The 20,164-nt window shown below is 27.1% G+C and overlaps 1 protein-coding gene across 1 annotated transcript; it reads right to left on the bottom strand.

Annotated features, from left to right (window-relative positions):
• Positions 1–562: 562 nt before the first annotated feature.
• Positions 563–20,153, bottom strand: LOC107454617 (RAS oncogene family member Rab14). The gene is made up of 8 exons (XM_016071867.3): positions 19,979–20,153; positions 16,743–16,869; positions 12,546–12,723; positions 11,499–11,565; positions 10,071–10,189; positions 7,959–8,027; positions 4,635–4,765; positions 563–2,227 (listed from the first exon to the last, which is right to left on the bottom strand). The coding sequence occupies exons 2-7, from the start codon at positions 16,846–16,848 to the stop codon at positions 4,660–4,662; spliced, it is 645 nt and encodes a 214-aa protein (XP_015927353.1). The 5' UTR covers positions 16,849–16,869; positions 19,979–20,153; the 3' UTR covers positions 563–2,227; positions 4,635–4,659.
• Between the last annotated feature and the right edge of the window lie 11 nt (positions 20,154–20,164).

The raw sequence follows: 20,164 nt of genomic DNA on the forward strand, positions 1-20,164 counted from the left end.
TTGGTATCATTGAATGAATCTCTTGAAAATGTTTAAAATACTTTTTTTTTTTAATCTAATGCGTCTTTTTAGAGATATTCCGCTGTTTTCATACTTTTTGAACATCCTGTATAAATTTAGCAGACTTTAAAACCACAAATTAAAAAAATATATATTTTTTAAAAATAAGATATTTTATAAATTGCTCCAACTATGGAAAAATATATTTTTTAAATTTTAATAAATCAAAAGTGCTCATAAGTTTTTCTTTGTAACAAAACATATGCCATACTTAGCGCAACACATTACCCATCTATATGTAATGAAGATCCTCGGTTTTACCAACTTGCAGAAAAGCAGTGAACGAAATAGAACTTTTCCTGCTCAAGAGTGGCCAGAACAAAGATATTTGTTCTTCATTAATTGAAATTATCCTGTTTCATCTCCAAGAACAAAAGAGTTAATATTTTTAATTAAAAATACTTAAGTAATTTTAAATGAAATGGCTTTATTTTTACGTGAAAGATGAAAAATAAAATATTGCACCAAGAGAGAGAAACCTTCAATGCAATGAAAGAATAAATAGTAAATAAGTAATATTTATTTCAGTCTATATGGAATTTAAATATTATACGAAATTCTTCAACACTAATGAGAAATACAATTAGCATTCTCCTTCACTTTTAATGAAATCCCACTTCCATCATACAGACAAAAACATTTGGAGAGGAAATTATATGCACATTGATAACATAAAATATGGCATGCATATATATATATACATAATTTGTACACAAAAATAGCCTCCTATGGAATCACTCAAATACTAGATACTCATCCAAATAACTCAATTAAACAATCTTTTGGACTTACAAGTATATCACATAGCATATGATTTTTAGTATTAAATTGACATACAAATGGATCGCATTTTTAGAAACTGACCGAAAATGGAAGAACTATAAGTAAAAAAAAACAATTGAATTTGGAAAGAAAATAATACATTTTTACCCATCAATAAGTGACAATATGATAGAAAGTGGTTAATTGAGAGAATTTTAAACACTATTTATATAACAACAAAAAAACTTTTTTAAAAATTTCTTTATAAAATCTACACTAACGCTTGATTGTTGATTAATAAAAATAAAAATAAAGGCTTTAACAGCAATAATAAAATTTTAACAAATATATAATCTCTATTTTAAGTGCTAAATATACACATAAAACAAATCATTTTAAATAATTTTGCATACTGTTATAATAAAATATTAAACATAATACTCTAAGGGTGAAGAAAGATGTTAATTTAACAAAGATGCAACTATACATCCAACAATACAGTTTTGTTTAATACAAAATACATACTTTACACACTTTAAACAATACATATGGGAAACATTTATAATTTCAACAAATATACATCTTGTTAAAGCAGAGTCTTAAATTAATTTTAATTGTTAGAAAGTTTAAAAAACCAATTTTTATCAGGAGGCTGTTTAAAATGAAAAAATTGTCTCATAGAAAAAGGGAATAGCTCCACAGCAAACAATATAATTAAAAAGTGTTACATAAACTATTTGTTTAAAAAACAAAAGTTAAAACATGCCATTTAAAGGGATGTTATTATAAATGGTCCCTTATTAAAATATTTTACAATTAAAAAAATGACTCTGCCATAAATCACAGAATTAAAAAAATATACAAGAAAATAAATTTTTAAATGTCTAGGTTTCTCAAATGTAGTTATCTTAAACAATTGGAGCAAAAAAAATTTAAACAGCATTTAATGTAACAAGCAAATAAGAAAGGCACAATTTGTTTAAACTAATCAATATATCTTATGAACTATTAGCAGTCAACTTCATTTACAAATCAAAGAATTAGCCAAGATTGCAAATAAAATTTACAGCAAATTTTATAAATAATGAAACAAAATTGCAATGGATAAATTGAATCAAATTGGATTTTTTTCCTAGTTTAATAAATGTAGAGAGGAAGAGTTCTAGTTTGAGAAGAAAAAGGGGTGCAGGTCCTAACTGATAAATATACAGAGAATGTTTCACTGAATTAGAATTACAAAATCTATGGTGCCAAATGAGATGCTTCCAATTTCCCCTTTTTGATGTGAAAAATAAACTAAAGCTGCAATGATGGTAATAATAGCTGATAATGACCATCAGAGCTACTAAACAGTAGCCGCAGCATACATTAATCAAATCAAACTCTTCCAATGAAGGCTTTAATCCTAAAAAAGAAAATGTTTACAAAAATTAAAAGCTTAAAATTATTAAATTAATTATAAGTAAAAACCCATTTTAAAACAACTAATTATGAAAAGATGGCTTATTTACTAAGCATGTCTCGCATTTGATTCAAAAAGAATAATAATCTAACCAATTTAACAAGATTTAAACAGTTAACACAGGAACATAATTACATAATAACACATTAATTAACACAGAAATTACATAACTTAACTAGACTATGGTACTTCTGAATAAAATTGGAAAATTTTAATGGGACCTTAATCACATATCTATTGGTGGCATATTTTTCATAATGGGTCAGTTTCCAGACTTAGAATTCTTGGAGCTTACTCCAAGATGATCTAACCATACTATTCAAAAACAGTCAAATAAGTTATATCAGTATTATTTTAAAAGAGTGGTGACATTCCATCCTTCTGTTTTTGTTACAAACAATTTTGTGTTCAATTAAAATGTTTTGAAATCAAACTTTCCATTACAATATAAAATATTTTTCAGCGCTGCGCCCACTGTATTTTTAATTGTAACTTTTTCATAAAAATAAAAATTCCTATGAAATATACATTTAGAAATATTAAAATACGATAGGTACATTTTAAGCAGAATGCTAAAACCAGATTCAGTAAGAATGTCCCCAACCTTTCTAAAAATAGTAAAATGTGCTTTACCATTTTTTAAATTTCCTAACCATTCTTTCTGAATTTCCTTAACTTTTTTTTTAAAAATTGAGAAGTTGACCATGAAACGTTTACTTTTCAAAAGTTGAAAAAATTTGGAGCGAGTTTCGTGCATCGGAGCAGACTTAATATTTGTGGGACTCCAGTAAGTTACATAAGAAACAAATACAACTTACATTTAAAACTTTAATTTAATTATCCATTGATAGATAAAGTAATTTAGATTAATTATAATTTCATATATTTTTTAATTATAAATTTACCATCCTCTGGCTTTTGGGTGTACACTTAAATTTAATGTGAAGGCGGCTTGCTATATATTTGACTCACATATTAAATTGTTTTTTTTTTAACCTAAGCAGAAGAAAAGGGTAAAAAACCTTTTTTAAGAAAGAAGTATTATATTAAAATTCGAAGATGATGATTGCCAGTTAAGATTTGAAGGTGTTTTTATAATTGTCTTTTAACTTTCTTTGTTCTCTCTATTAATCAATTAAGTTTTGACATTTTGTAGAGCCACCTTTATTACTGGTAATTTATAAGATATTAACTGCGTTTTCCTCCCTAAAATATTAATTCATAACTATCAAATAAACATTTTTGTCTTCCCTTTTGACAAAGATTCTAAAAATATATAAGGACAGTATTTACAATTTGACAAGTTGCCTTTCTGAAAACCAGCTTAAATTAAATAACTTGGAATTGGCTTATCACCATTAAAATAATAATAATTGTAAGTTTTTTAATTTATAATAATGCTGGTAGAACAAATTTTTAAGTGTTTTAATTCAAGTGAAACTTTCAGGTTAAAAAAAAATTTAAATTTCAAATTTATAAAAAATAAGGAATTATTTTTTTATTACCTTAGAAAAGAACTTAAACTATAAGAAATTAATAAAAACGTTATCATTATGTTCAGCACATAATGGATAAAAATTCTTCCTTTGTTAAATAATGACGATGTGCAAATTACCAAACATAAAAAAATTATTTGAATTCAATGATTTTCAGTATACTATACAAAAATTAATTTGATCTTATGAAATACCTTCTTTCTATATATAAAGCATATTTCTTGCTTTGTTTTAAAAAAGATAAAATTTTCAGTGCTCTTATAACTTCTGCCTCTTCACAGCAATTCACAGTGGTTATTGAGATTTAAAAATGCTGAATAGGTCTGGTGCTTAGTTCACATTATTAATTTTCATCTTCAGAAAACATTTTATATATTTGAGGATCAACTCTTGCTTATTCGACATTTTTGTAGCAATAAAATTTTTTTGCATTATAATTATGTCAGGAAATATATACTAAAACAACTTTAACCAGTTAAGCATGTTAGGCATATATACATCAAATCTCTCTCTATATATATCAAATCTCTACAGCAGTGTGTTTGATGTGTATACTTGTTGTGTGAAATAAAAAATTACAAATGATAACAATATTCTTTTCAGAAATCCTTTTTTTGTAAAATTTATATGTCTTATTTGCTCTGAATGTGTATACACGTCATTATTTAATTTTAAATCTGCACCCTGTGGGGATTTCTTTATTTAAATTCCACGCTAAATAGGTTTAAAAAAATAATAAAAAGGAAAAGAAACTTAAAAACATTTTGTTCAAGATCAGAGGAGTTTCAAATTATATTATTAATTGTCCCAATAATAAGTAACACATAAAACATATGAAGCAATTGTATTATTACCTGTTAACCATAGAAAAGAAAACAATTAACAAGCACATCCATCTTTGCTAGGTGTCTGGTCATTACTGAGTGCACTTCTAGGAGCTGTTGGCTTATGTTGCACACCAGATTCAGCAGCATTCAAATCAAGACTTAAATAATAAAATAAAAAATTTTAACAAAATCAGCCATAGATGCCATTTTTAAAAAATTTTAGATTAAAGTATTTTTAAAATAAATGGACACATTTGATAACTTTTTATTTTGCAATAATTAGCATTAAAATATCTTAATTAATTTAAGTATCCACAATAATTTCTGTGTTTCTGCATGCTATAGATGCATACTTTCCTTTCAATTATTTAATTCTGTATCCAAAGTGGTATCAGCTTATCTAGAGTAAAGAACAGCTAACAAGTTTTCATTTAGTAAATGCCAATTGAAATAAAAATTCAATCTGTGAGAGAATTTTTACTAAATTATTCAACATTTGAAAGTTTATAATGGTAAAGTAGTATCCCATATAATGCAAATCTTAAGTAACACAATAATATTATGGCAACATTCTGCACAGATTACTATAATGGAATATCTTTCCCACAGTTAGAAGATTTTAAACAAAAGACACTTTAAAATTCCCTGTGAGTCAAGATATTCCCTGAATTGTGCAGATGATATTTAACATTAAATTCTATTAAAAAAAATATGTTACCATTTAAAGTATTTAATAAATCCCAAGTAAAATCAAATATTAATGGACAGATTAATATTATAAAATAAATATTATGCATTTGAAATAAAGCAGTTTTTATTCCAGATGTTAAAAAAGGGCTTTTTTTAGAAAAGATCTGACCTTCGAGAATAGAAGTATCTTTACCTAATGGTCATGGCTGAGATCCACTAGGGTTTTATACCCCAACTTCGACACAAACGATCCTCTCTAGTCTCAATGACTCCCAATTTAAAAATTTGTTACAGGAGAAGCAGATAGATAAACAAGCTGTCATTTATGCGGCAAAACATTTACTTACAATGAGGCCCTCGCGATTGAGAGACCATTTTTCAAAAATACGTAGTGACAGAATGAGTAAACCCCTTAGTTATTTTCAAGATCTCAAAAGTAAAGTTGATAAATGGCTTAATTTGATTGAACTATTTAAAAGACAAGCAACTGATCCTGACAAAGGTCTTCTTGCTTCCTACGAAGTGTCTTTATTAATAGCTAAATGGGGCAAACCTCGCAGAATTGGCGAAACTTTTGTTTTACCTGCTACCAAAAAAATAATTGATATCATGACTGGTGAAGGCTTGAGTAGTAAGATAAGACTTCGTTCGTCTGAGCAACAATATTGTTTCCAGGTGAATCTACAAAATGGCCGTAGGTGTAGAATTTAAACTCACCAAATTTTTGATTGATAGCAAAGCCCTTGTGTCAGCTTATGTGAGGTTTATTAATGAGCATAAGCAGATCAACGAGGAAATGCTGTGAGAACTTTGATCACTGATACAAAGGGATCATCAATATTTAAATTGGTGAGATATTTTAAGGAAAAAGAAATACCCCTACAAATGTGAACGTTAAAGCAACAGACGGTGCTACTGCCATGTCTGGTCCTCATGCTGGGTTTCTGGCCCACATTAAAAAAGAAGTGCTTGAGATTATCGCAATTCATTATGTTATTCATCATCATTTGGCTGCAAAAAAATTTAGGTGTCCTGCACAAAACTTTACAATTCATTATTTCTGGCACCAATAAGAGCAAAGCAAATTCCCTTAATGACTGTTCCTAAAACTTTGCCATGAAAATGATAAGAAGTCAGGGCTCTCACATAGGGCCGCAAGAAAAATGAAATTGTTTGTGCAGCTTCTTTGAAATATTTGACTCTGTTACGGAGTTTCTCGAATCCACTGATCCTGTTTTAAGTGAGAATTTGAAGCAATGCAAGTTGGAAATTATGTACCTCAAATATTTTGGAAAAAATTAATGAAATCAACATATAGCAACATATGAACATTATCAAGGCTAAAGGAATCATATCATTCACAGCCAAGTTTGAAGAGCTGATTCAGTTTCCGACCTTTAAAAAGTGTTCAATGGCAGATAACGAGATTTTTGAAAACGAAATCTTAACTTGTTCTAAACACCTTGATGAGTTAAAAACTGATATGAAATCAAGATAGGAAAATTTGACCAAATGAGAAATTCCGGATTGGATTTTTGACCCTTCCTCTTTTGAAGCTGTGGATAAGCTCATTTCCTCGTAACAGACTGAATTTCTAGATCTGAAGTATGACTGTGAAGAAAAAGTCGTTTTTCAAAAAGCATGGTAACGAGTTACCATGGATAAAGTTATGCACACTTATCCACAATTGTGGAAAAAAACTGAACTGCTCCTCACCTTGTTCCAGTAAGCGTACTTAGTAAAAAGAGGATTTAGTTCTGTTGTCCAGCTCCTCACAAGATCAAATTACAGAAAGAGCGATCAGAACTTAATGTGGATTTATGATAAAATCATCACGAATCAAGGGTATACGAAAGCGATTACTGAAATATGAATTTCTTTAGCCTTAACATAGCATTAAAAATATCGGAATTAAAAAAAAACCACATGGAAATGGCTTAAAAACAACCAACAGCTGTCATAAATTTACTATAAGATTGCTGCGAACTGAGCAGGTAAAAAAAACATTTCTTCCTTAAATTTGAATTATATGCTTGTCGTAATAATAAAAAAACAAGTTAGAAAAAAAAGTAGAAATGATTAAAAAAAAAAGATTTAGATTCCTTACAGAATCATCATAAATTCAACACATCAAAAAGTGATGATAAACTTATATACGAAATGCTCACATTCTAATAGAAAACATGAGTTTAAAAATTAATGTGAAAAGGTAAAAAAAAAATGAATAACTTGGGAAATAACAATCATCAAATGATGTGACATTACGATCGAATTGTCATGTATAACATCATTATAAAAACATATTTAAAATATCACAATTTCAAAAACCATACGATAGTGATCAAAAATTGACAAATAAAATACAAATATCTATCATTAAAAGATGTGAATCAAATGCTTCAAAAAAGGGATAACTCAAATTTGTGCATGTCCTAAAAATGTATTAAATCTACCTGAATTTGAAAAAACAAAGTAAAACGACTAAAGAAATAATTATTGCAGGAAGAAAAAAAACTACCAGAAATTTCAGAACCATCTATCACTAGACAGAAAAAAAATTATAATATAACTATTATGAAGTTATGGGCACCAGTAGAAAAACTAATTAAAAATTCACAAAAAAAAGTTTAAAACCAAATTTTAATACAAATTGTTAAGTACCTTCCATCCTGAATGTTTTGGTATATTCTTTTAGCTGTTTCTAAGAATGCCTCTTCCACATTTTCTCCACTAAAAAATAATATTATTCTTTAACAATTTCAATTAGAATTAAAACAGAACAAATATTTACACAAACATTTTTCTCAAAGATAATTGAAAAGGGATAATTTGGATACAAAAAAAAAAAAGCCATGGTTTGTGAAGATTCAATTAAAATACTGTACACAAAGATTTTGTAGCAGAAGCTTAAAAGAAAAAATAAATAATAATAATATGCAGAATTAAATTTTTTTTTAAATGAAGATTACACAGTTTAATCCAATCTCATAAATATTTACATTTCAGTTCTTATTGAGTTTTAAAATGGTTTAAAGTGTTACCCAAACAATTAAGTAGGAAAAATCATAGATGTTTTTAATCAATGTTCATAAATAATTAAATTTCTTCTTTTAAATAAAATAAATCTTTCATAAGAGACAAGTTATGCTTGTCACAATCAAAGCATAAAAGAAAATGAGGTGCTTGTCTAAGTTACTTACCTTTCTTTTCGTTCTGTTTAGAATTTTTCTACCATCAGTGTCATTTAATTTGTATTGTATTATGATTTTATTAATTTTTTTAACATTTTCAAAATGCATTTTTTTTTAATTGAAAAAACAATTCTGATAAACGTAAATTTTTCATACAGTATAAATGTACCAGACTACTTTTTAAAAACAGAAACAATAAACTATAAAAAGTCTTATTTGCTCTACTGAAGTACAATAAGGCGAAATTTTATGGCAAATAAAAAAAAATTTATTAAAATATACTATTTTTAATTTCAGAGTAACTTCTTCATTCTGAAAATTAAGTTTTAACAATTTTTCCAAAATAATTCTATTAATAGAGCTACAAGCAACTCATAACAGTTTGTGATCAATATTTAAGAAATTTTAGTTGTACTGTTCAGTAACAAAAATAATAACAGTATCAAATAGCTAATATTCCTTCACAACAATATCTATTTAAAATTTGCAAGCAAGGTCATAACTTCTTTAATCAAATATTCTTAATAGGGTTTCACAATACAAGTCAGAAATATTAGAACAAATAGCTGAAAATAAGGGACAAATATTTCCTAATCGGAAATATAAAAAAATTCAGGACAACTAGAAACTTTGTTATTTAACTTAAAGCTACATTATGTAAAAAAAAAAATCTACTCAATTATTAAATCCCATTATTACTAAAACTTACTTTTACTATTATACATGCTACCCATGTAATTTTTTTAATTGTTCATCATTCTATTATTTTCAAGTATTTTTAATTATTTAAATAAAATATGTATGATATATTGCCCTAAAGATAATATATTTATTTTACAATTTACATTTTCGACAACATTTTTTTTTGGTTTTACCTAATGTATTGAATTACTTTTTAATGCTTTAAAAAAGGTACTATTAGGTAGTCATATTCTTAAAATCTCCTTAATTTAAACTAGAATACTTTCGACTAAATAGCACAAAACCACTCAAATGGAAAGGAAAAAAGCATCAAAAGTTTTAATAAATTCGAGCAGAAAAAAGAATTGGCACAGTGCACACTCAGAAATGGTGCTTCATATTACTTAAAACACACAAAAATACTTAAATTCTGCAATATTTAACCCACTGGCGGTTAAGGAAGTGGGCAAAATTGGGAGAATGTTTCTCCCTTACACACAGTTCCCCTATCAGTTAACATGGGAAAACCGGTTTTGCTATGCAGAGAAGGCTGCAGGTTAAAATGCGACTTTTTACGTGCAGAACCGTCAGTGGGTTAAATTACATTCAGGTCATAAAAAAAAAACTTTCACATTAAGAAGGAAACATAGCAAAATAAAATTTAAGGCCTTAGAGATGGCCAATATGAAGGTATTGAAGAAATACAACACTCTTAAAGATTAAGGAATATTTTGTCATAACATAAGTAATTAGCACAACCTAATTCACTAAAATTTTTTAAATATGATCTGATGAAAAATTTTTTTTATCAAAGCCTGATGATTTATTGGTACATAACCATTGTCATAACACATAAAAAGCAAAAAGAGATTGGTAATCAAAAGAACAATTCTAATTTTACGTTTTAGCACTTGCTTCCACAAACATTAATTTATTTTCATCTGCAAATTGTTTAGCCTCTTCATAAGTCACATCTCGTTGAGCATCCAGATCACATTTGTTACCAATTAGAAATATAACCTGGAAAAAAAAAAATTCTGTTGAAACGGTTGATTCACTGCTTTAAAATTTTAAAGCAAACTTATTTGTCTTGAAATCAAATAAAAGAATGGAATAATTTTAAAATATTTTAGACCTTAACAGTAAAAAATTAGAAAACTAAAATTAATTACTTTAATTAAATTCCCTTCAAACCAATTATTAATCAACTAAAATCTATATATATATATTTTTTTTTAAGAATATAATATTAGTAATATGATTAAAGTGCAGAATTATAATAAAACTCAAGAATGTCAAAAATACAGATTGAATTCAAAAGTGTTAAGTAAAATTTAGTATTTTTAAAATTTAAACTATTCATGCATTAAGTACAAATTAGTTTTCCATTTTCAATAATTAGTTTTTAAATTGGCGATCCTTTATAACAAAGTGTTTATAGAAAACTTCTTTATAAAAGCTGTGAAGGACTTTTACATCCCAAACAAGCCAGGAGTCTGTTCAGACATTTTGTGAAAGGGCCTGTTTTTGTACAATTGTGAAAAAATTACTCATAATTTGTGAATACAAAATAAGTGTTAAGCCACATTCTTTCAACCAGAGTCCTGCTTTTGTGAATTTGTGTAAATAGGGTCCTGTTAATGCAAAAATTGCTAAAAACCTTTTCAAGAAGTTTTTAAATTGTAAATAGATACAAGATTCTGCGCAACAATCGCTGCTACTAAATTAGAGATGCAACATTGGTATTTAGCCTATACTGCTCAACGCAGAATATTAATTTCGGATGAATAATGAAAACAAAAATCACTCATATTTTTAATAATTTAGATTGACATATTTTAAATAACACAACTTAGTTATGCATCACTTTTAATGTGTTACGCATTAAGCTTACTTAAACAATTCATAAATGTATAATATTTTAATTAAAAAATAGCCAGAAATGAATTTTTATTAACATAATATTCTATTAATTAATTTTATGAATAAATATAAATTGATCAATTATTTATTTACAAAAAAAAATTGCTATAGACTTTTAATTCGTTTGATTTGACCAACAATTCATTTGATTTGAAGATTTGTGCTTTGTAATATATTGTTGTAATATATTGTTATAAGCTATTGTAGATATAAATATAAGTACATTCCATATAAGTTAGTTCATTCACATCATCTTGTAATATTTAATGTCTTATTAACAACATGAAGTGTTAAAATTTTTTATAGCTTTTCATCAACATATCTATAAAATACTCAATCCTCCAGAGTGAGGCATTAATAAGTGAATTAAGAGTCAATTGCATCTAGCAACATAAAAATAATTTACTGTATTCGGATTGGTCAAGTTCCGTGCATCAGTCAGCCAGCTACTGAGGTGATTATAAGTACTCCTCCTGCAAAGACATAAAACCAATTCAAACGAAATATAAATAAAAAATAAAATACCAGATTAAGAATTGAGTGTGAAGCTACCCTGAAACAGCTATTTCACTCAATAATTTCAATTTAACTGGACTTGTAATGAAAAATGAAGTATTTAACATACTTTTGAATTTTATTTTGATTCAATACAGCTCTTTAATTATCAAAATTAAAAATCTTTTTCAAATACAAATTAAATTTGAATAAAATGCCATTATTTGCAGCAGATTTAGCAAATTTTTGGGGGAAATGTATATTTTACAGCAGTTGTGAACACATTTAAAATAATTTAGAGCAATTTCATACGAACATGTCCATTTTGGAACTAGCTTGAAACAAATTAGTAATTAAATTAGATAACTTTTTAATAGACAAAGTAACAATTACATATATGAGACATTTTAAAAAACCACTAATAAATGGTTTGGTTCTCAACTTTCAACACATACTATTTCATAAGATTTTGTGGCACATAATCAAAAAAAATAAATTATTAAATAAGGTTCCATAAAAAAAATTAAGAAATTTCTGATTTTAAATATCTGGTCTTATGTATGGAAATAGCTACTCTTACACCATTTTCCTTGTTTTTCTATTATTTTGGTGTGAAATTTGTGTTTAAGTTTAAAAAAAAAATTAAAAGAAAACTATTATAAAAGGAACTGCCAATTCTTCAAATTTTTGGTTGTCAGAGGCATCCAAACAAAAGATGTTCAGAGTCACAGCAAAGGTTTTAAGTTAAACATAAATTTTATGTCATTCACTTGCATCACAAAAGACACATTAGCACTCTAACTTAAAGATTAATGCATGCCCTTGTGAATAAATATTTCATAAGTGCATGCACTAAAATTATAGTAGGAAATTATGATTCTACTGTATATATAATAATTATAACAATGAGTATTTCTTTTGATTTACATAGGAAAAAATAAACAATTTTGAGTCCTACCTAGTAATATCATAAACCATTAAAGCGCCTGCAGCTCCTCTATAATAACTTCGGGTTACAGCTCGAAACCTTTCCTGGCCAGCAGTGTCCCATATCTGTAACTTTATTTTTTGTCCACACACTTCAATAATTCTTGTTCCAAACTCTACACCAATAGTGTGAGGGCAGTCCGCCATAACTAAAAAAAATTCAATCAGTTCTACATTAAATTGCTAAAAAAGTTAAATATCAAACAACTGATATCATAAAATATACGGTAAAATTAATAGTCACAAACAATTACTTATAGGGTGCTTCAAAATAACAAAGGGCGATTAAAAAATTGTCTGACACTCACCACCCGAGCGTCACTTTTTTGTTGTTGTTGTTCAAAATGAAATCCATTAGAATTTTTTTTTCAAAAAATATACATCAAATAATTATGAATATTTTATAATATTTGAAAAATTACTTTATTTCATGTTCGCTTCATGGCTTTTCTCCCCGTTTATACGCTAACATTGTAATGTTTGATATCTTATGAGAAATGATTCAAAAGAAATGCTTTACATTACTAACATTAACAGTCAACAGTGTCTTCAATATTTTGAGATTTTCAAATTTCAAAAAATTGGTCACTTAAAAATACTACAACTAGTCAATGGCAAAACTTATTGACACTAACTTGAAAGTGTAATGTATTATAATATTTACTGTGAGTCACGATGACTCAATTAATGCACATAACTGTCACTGTGAAGAATTGCAGCTTGATCCACAATGGTGTGGTGGCTGGCCTCCCCCCAGCTTTAGATCAATGGACAAAAGCTTATATGTGAAGTAAAGGCAGAAGTAAGTTATGCTGATCTCATTGCCACAATCACGCCTTTGGTCATGAAATTGCAGAGCCTTAGCGTCCTTTACCATAGCCACCGGGCTATTGAGGAAATACTTTACTTTTTATAATACTAACTGTAAGTTAGAGGTACACAACCAGCATCCCACAAAAGTTTTTGAGCATCATAAATTTTTTTTTGAAAAGTTAAAAAAAATGGCGAAAATTTTGAATCACACATTTGAATTACTTTTTGACAAGCTCAATTTACATAGATTCTATTATGAATCTATGTTTCTCAATGGCTTTTTCTGCCATTATTGCTTTGAAATTTCACATGGTTTTTAAAAAATCCAATACTTTTAATAAGATATTAAGATAGTCAAATTTTGAATTTGAGTAATCCCTTTTTGTCTCGCTCTATTTTTATAGATTCCATCTGAAATCCAAATGATTTTTCAGTCCTTTTTTTTGTCAGTTTTTTATAATTTCCAAGTATTTAAAATTCCGATACATTTAATACGATATTATAACTTGTGAGTTTTAAATCGTGCATTTAATATTTTAATCATGCAATTTTTTACTATATTTACGCAGATTTCATCGTAAAAAGAAATGATTTCTTTTCATTAATTTTTTTTAAAAGGCAGTTTTGCTACGCTTTTTCATGTGATTTTAAAAATGCCAAATTTTTACTTAGAAATTATTACAAAATAAGAGTTTCAAATCGCACATTTAAATAATAATTTTTTTTTTTTGGTGTTTTGTTCGAACTGATTTCATCGTAAATCTAAGTTGTTTTTCAGCTATTTTCCGGAAGTTATTGCTTTACATTTTCATGGGGATTTAAAAATCCTTAATTTTATAAAGGCATGCAAATTTAAATAACGCATTTAAATAATTACTTATTAATCACTAATCAGGACAAATGAAGGGTATCAAATATTTGTACTGGTTTCATCGTAATTAGAGCAATTTGGTGCGCAATTATTGCAATGTTTTTCCATGTGATTTAAACGATCCTGTTTCTTTCCAACTACAATGTTATAACAACACATGAGTTTTTAATCGTGCATTAAAATAATCACTTTTTGATACAATTTTATGTCTTATTTCATAGTCAATATTCCTTATTCTATTACTGTTTTTTCAGCAGCATTTAATCCATGATTCTGAGCATTTAATTCATGAGCCATCCATGTATTCTGATATTTTAATCCAATGTAATACAGAATACTATACTGATAGTTTAATACAATGTAATTGCAACATGAATATTTTGAGAAGTTTTGGAAAATGTGAATTTCTAAGCTGCTCACTGTAATTTTTTTTTTTAATTTTCTCTAATTTAGGTACTTTTTACAGGAAAAAATTTAGTAATTAAATTCACGAAACCTCAAATAATTCAAGAAATAGAAATAATATCTGAAGTATAATACCTGATAAATATTGAACCTTATTTTGTACAACAATGGTTTTATTTTAATCCTTGGTTTTTGTTTAAATCCTATAAATTTTCTTCATTAAAATATTTAATATGAATTGATATTACTCATCAAAATATGCATTTATTGATTTATTTTTTATACTTTTTTTCTGTGAAGATTTTTTTTTTTAAAAGTTTAAATTTTTTTTAAAATTATTTTTTGTACTAAGTGATATGACAAAAAATAAAAAAGTATTCTTTTTATCCAATTTTTATATATTTTTAATACATCAAGCTCTTGACTGCCTACACTTCTGGGTTACTGTTTTTGGTGTGTTTTGAAGTCATTTGGCTCACAACATTATCATTGTGTTTTGAGATTCTCTTGAGTAGTATTCCTTATCTATATGTATTTGTTACCTGATTTACTATTATTTTTAAAAGAAAAATCATAATAAGAATAGTCATTTGAAAACATGTCATTTCAAGATATAAGAACTGTCAGTTGAAAAAAAGAAATGTTATAAAATACTTCTACCTTTGCTAACAATATACCAACTTCGAAATTTAAACCTAAATGATAATTCGTAAAAAAAACTTAATTTCGCTGCTCAAGCAATATACTAACACTAACATATGATGGTGCATGGCTTGCACCAAGAACAAACAATAATAAAGAAGTAAAACGAGGCGAAATCAGAACTGTCTGTGCGAGTTCTTTCTAAATCTAACAATCATGACAACTTTAACAAAAGATTTCAAATTAACTAAAAAAATCTCTAATTAACTTTGAGCTCATAACTTATTGCCTTTATTAAAAACAAAATTATCTGTTTGAAAATATTGCCTTGCAGAGTAAGCTGTAGTAATCAGCTGTATACTTTTTAACTGGAAGTAGAGCAGGTCAAGAGCTCTAGATTGTTGTTGTTTACATTTAGACTGAAAACAACCATAAATTTTTGTCATTAGACATTAACATGTCTAAGTACGTTTGAGGCCCTTTATTATTCAATTTGCTGTGCAAGTGGCCTTCCCCGTGGCAAAATCGCAGCGACAAGGCGAAATTGTCGCAGAATGATAGAGTTTTTGCATAAAGAATTTCCTTTTAGAAAGTAAAAAATTTTGGTTTTCCTTTCTGCAAAAATTCTGAAATTCTTTTTCCTATAAAATCATATTTGAGAGATGCTTTTTAACGCATCGGAGGGGAAAGAAATGTTCTTAAATTTTCAGTTCCTATTTGAGAAGAATGAAAAATAAAGAATATTGATGCAAAAATTTCTTTTCTGTAGAAATGTTTGAAAGATTCTTATCCCTCCACAATCATACTCAAGAGATACCTTTTTCACTCATCAAAGGGGAAGAAATGCTGGTGATTTTTTTTATTCCCATCTGTGGAAAAAAAAATTGGTTTTCTTTTCTTTCATTGATTTTACGAATTTCAATTATTATTTTTTTAAATGATGATGATTTGCGAAATGCAAAAAAAGAAATAATTAGTGTGTTTTCCTCTCACAAAAAGTGACAATATCGCCCGTGATATTAGAATAACTAACTATTACATATTCATTTTCAAAAAAATATATACAATTTTATATCCAAATAGGCTCTTCTTTGTAAATAAAACGCTTCTGTTACTTTAAATTTAATTAATAACATATATGTTAGTTATTATTAAAAGTATCTTGCAGAGAGATATTAGCGCTAGAGAGGTGTGTCGCAGAAAGCCCAAAAAAATTCTGCTTTAGGGGTGGCCCCCTACAAAAAGCTCAAAAAGGTTGTGAACCCCTACTAGGTAAGAAAAAGAACATAAGAAAAGCTTAACTGATAACAAAAACTATCATTATCTAATTACTTATATGTCAACAGCAAAAATTAAATAAGTTTAATTGAAAAAAGCACTCTTCCCTATACATGATTTACTTTTTAGAACACTAATTAAAAGTGAAAATATACTAACATTTCTTCTCTGTAAACTGGTGTAGTAGGCAAGACTTTCCAACTCCCATGTCACCAATAATGATATATTTGAAGATATATGAATAGTTATATGGTCCACTAGACATCTTGATTCAATGTTTTTCCACCTAAATTAATTAATTTCATACATCTTAGGAACGAAATTTCATAGCTTATCAAAACACAACTCTTTGCGTAAAAATACTCAAACTATAATAAAACACATGAAGTACAAATATTTAAACTTAATAAAGAACAAGGGCTAAAATCTTTAATTTGAAATTAAGCACTATAGTACAATCGTGGTTATTTGAAATTATAAGTCCCTTTAAAACAAAAGAACCGAGTCAAATACTAATAAAAATAAAACCAGGATACAACTTACACATCATAATTTTAATTGACATTATTTTATGTCCTTATTTTTCTCTATTTCTCACTCCAAAAACATAACTGTTATCAATGACTATTTGTGATCTCAGTCACACAGCTAGCACAGAATTATTATAGTCCAACAAACAAAATAACCCAACTTTGTTTAACAAAAAAAAAATTAAATTAGGGGATATTTCCATAGCGTGAGCTACAATCGCCAGATTTTAAACTAGGAAAATTTTTTAAAAAATAATAAATAAATATATGTATGCCCAGAGGTGGATATTAGTTCCTTTCTGTTATTTTATTTATTTATTATTTTTTTTAGTTGGCCGGTTACCTAGAAGACTTGGCGATTATTCTGCCACAGATCACAATACGGAAATCTCCCAAATTCTTTTAACAAAATCAAATTAAACTAAAAAGAATGACCTCTTCAACATTCTTTTTCTTTCCAAGAGCTTGTTAATGGGCTATAGCAGATCATTTTTGGAAATGATATCCAAAAAATTTTGAAGGCTATTTTCACTTTCTATTTCAGTTTTTAGTACACTGCTTAAAGTACAAAATTATTTTATTACAGGTGGAGATTTTGCTTCCTTTCTCAAATTTTAGAAAGTTTTAAACTTAATTTAGTTTACACAAAATTCAGTACATTTTTTTAAAAAAAATGTTTGTTTTTAATATTTTAATAAAAATGATAGAAATTTTAAGCATTTTTGATTTTCTGTTATAGAATGTTTCTTTTCAATCAATGAATTTCAAATTGATAACTTTTCAATTATTTAATTTCAAGTTTTGTAAGTATACTTCCCAGTGTTTTCACTACAGCGCGAGAATCTCGCATATTTTTTTCTTTTCTCGCATTAAAAAATTATTACCGCGAGAAATTTGCGCATTCTATAAATCAATTTCAAAAATCGCGAATTTCTCGCATTTTCGAACAAAGCTTAGAATTACGCCAATTAGAATAAAATCCGTTTCACTTTTCTGCCTGTATCTTTCATTATTTTCAACATCCAGTATTGTTAAAAACCTTTTCGAACAACAGAACACAACCACAGAACCCCTTTCAGGACACATTTCTCTGCAACCACGTGTTTACCGTAGGTTAGGTTTCTTCATGTAAGACGTTCAAATTTTTTATGTGTTAATGTAAGATGGACAAATACCTTGTAAAGGCAAAATCTTCTATGATGATGCACCAAAAATATTCAATGCTTTAAAAAATAGAAGACGTTAGAAATGTATTATAATTAAAAAAAAAATTTTTCCTAGAGATTTTTTTTTCTTCAGTTTTTAGAAATCTCACTTTAGTTTTTGAAATCTCACTCTGTTTTTGAGAAAGGGTGAGAAATTCTCACCCATTTTTTTTTCTATGATGAAAACACTGCTTCCTAATCGAACTTTTCATGAAGTAATGTAACTTATGGACACAAAGAAGGCAACATTTATTGCAAATATTTTAAAACATACTTTGCAGATAAATTTTAGAATTTTACCATAATGTTGCAAATCAATACTGAGGTTCCAACAATTGGATTTGTGATTTATCGAGTTATTTTTTCTTCGATTGACCAATTAGTATGTTTTTATACTAACCTGTCAATTATTCAGAATGCTTCTTATTGCAAATAAATTTTGCATTATATTTTAAATAATTCATTTTCTTCCAAACTGAAATAGTTTCTACAGATACAGTAGTAATCAGATAAGTATGGTTTAGTTATGTCCTGACAGTCATTAAAAGTTCAGTTGCCATGTTGTTATTGCTGTATTTCACTAAATTTCAAAAGTTATTTTAAGCTAATTTTAAAATTTTGGCACATAATTCTAAACCTTTTCAATTCAATCATAATTCCAGGCAAAAAAATTTTTTTATTAAATTTTGTTAAAGATTTTTGATCGTAAGAATTGAAATTTTTTTTAATTATTATAAACAGTATAACTTTAAATGACAAAATACAAAATGTTAATCAAATCAGACTAATACGAATAGTCCTTGGAAAATAAAAGTACTAAAACATTTTTTTTTGAAATTTTATAACACAAAAACTATTTAAACTGAATTTGTCTATATGTTTAATGTTATTGCTTTTAACCATTATTAGGTAAATAAATATTTATTAATAATTTTTACATGGAATTATGTTTGGAGAAACAAGTTTTATAGCTGTGAGCAAAAAGCTATGAAACAGTTTAATAACTTTGAATATAGAAATTTACATGGAAAATTCTGAGGAAAAAAAAACATAATAGACTATGCTTAGCTTATTCCAAGTACTACAATATCTTAGAACTTTTTGTTCGTTTGACTAAAGAACAATTTTTCCTTACACTGAAATCTAATAAGTGATTTCATACTCTAATGGTTTTCTAAAGATCAAAAGTAGATATTTTTAAAAAAATAAAATTTATATTCTATCCGTTGAAAGTAATGAATTACTTATTCAAAATTTATTAATTGTTCAAACTCATTATTGTTACAATTTGTTAACTTGATTAAAGTAGTAATAATCAATACAATACGGAAATAATCCATAACTTCAAGTAATTAATTTAAATTTAATGCAAATTATTTTATCGTAATTAATCCCTATGTTGACAAACGCAATCATATGACTACTAACGTTTGAGTTGAAGTATAATCATTTGATTAATTGATACTTTAAACAAAAATTAAATTTTTTCAAAATGTACACAGCAAAATAATTTAAACGCAATTATTTAAGTTTCCTCCTTTGTCAATAACTGGATTCTGTAACTACTACTTTAAAAAGAACGTATGTACACAGATTTGAATAAATAAAGCAATATGTAAGCTATTTATACAAAAAGAGGCATATAAAAAATGAAACTTACAATATTCAGATGAAAAGTAAGATGGTTTTAAAGCTTTATAATACAATATATGCAACTGATAAATAAGTTATTATCCGCCTTTGCAGCAGTACAATCAATCCGAAACAGCAATATGGCCGCCCCTTGGATTGAAGTTGTTGCTCATGCGCAGTGGCAGAACGCTTGAACCGAAACTAAGCTTGTGAT

The sequence above is a fragment of the Parasteatoda tepidariorum genome, chromosome 2 (genome assembly GCF_043381705.1).
Source record: "Parasteatoda tepidariorum isolate YZ-2023 chromosome 2, CAS_Ptep_4.0, whole genome shotgun sequence".
Classification (NCBI taxonomy): Eukaryota; Metazoa; Arthropoda; class Arachnida; order Araneae; family Theridiidae; genus Parasteatoda; species Parasteatoda tepidariorum.

What these genes read in the sequence shown, in the direction of transcription:
- LOC107454617 (XM_016071867.3), bottom strand. Translation starts at nt 16,848, where the DNA reads ATGTCTAGTGGACCATATAACTATTCATATATCTTCAAATATATCATT. An exon ending in ACTTGACCAATCCGAATACA is followed by an intron (nt 10,190 to 11,498) that starts GTAAATTATTTT and finishes TTTTTTTTCCAG; the next exon opens with GTTATATTTCTAATTGGTAA. An exon ending in GTGGAAGCAAGTGCTAAAAC is followed by an intron (nt 8,028 to 10,070) that starts GTAAAATTAGAA and finishes ATTATTTTTTAG; the next exon opens with TGGAGAAAATGTGGAAGAGG.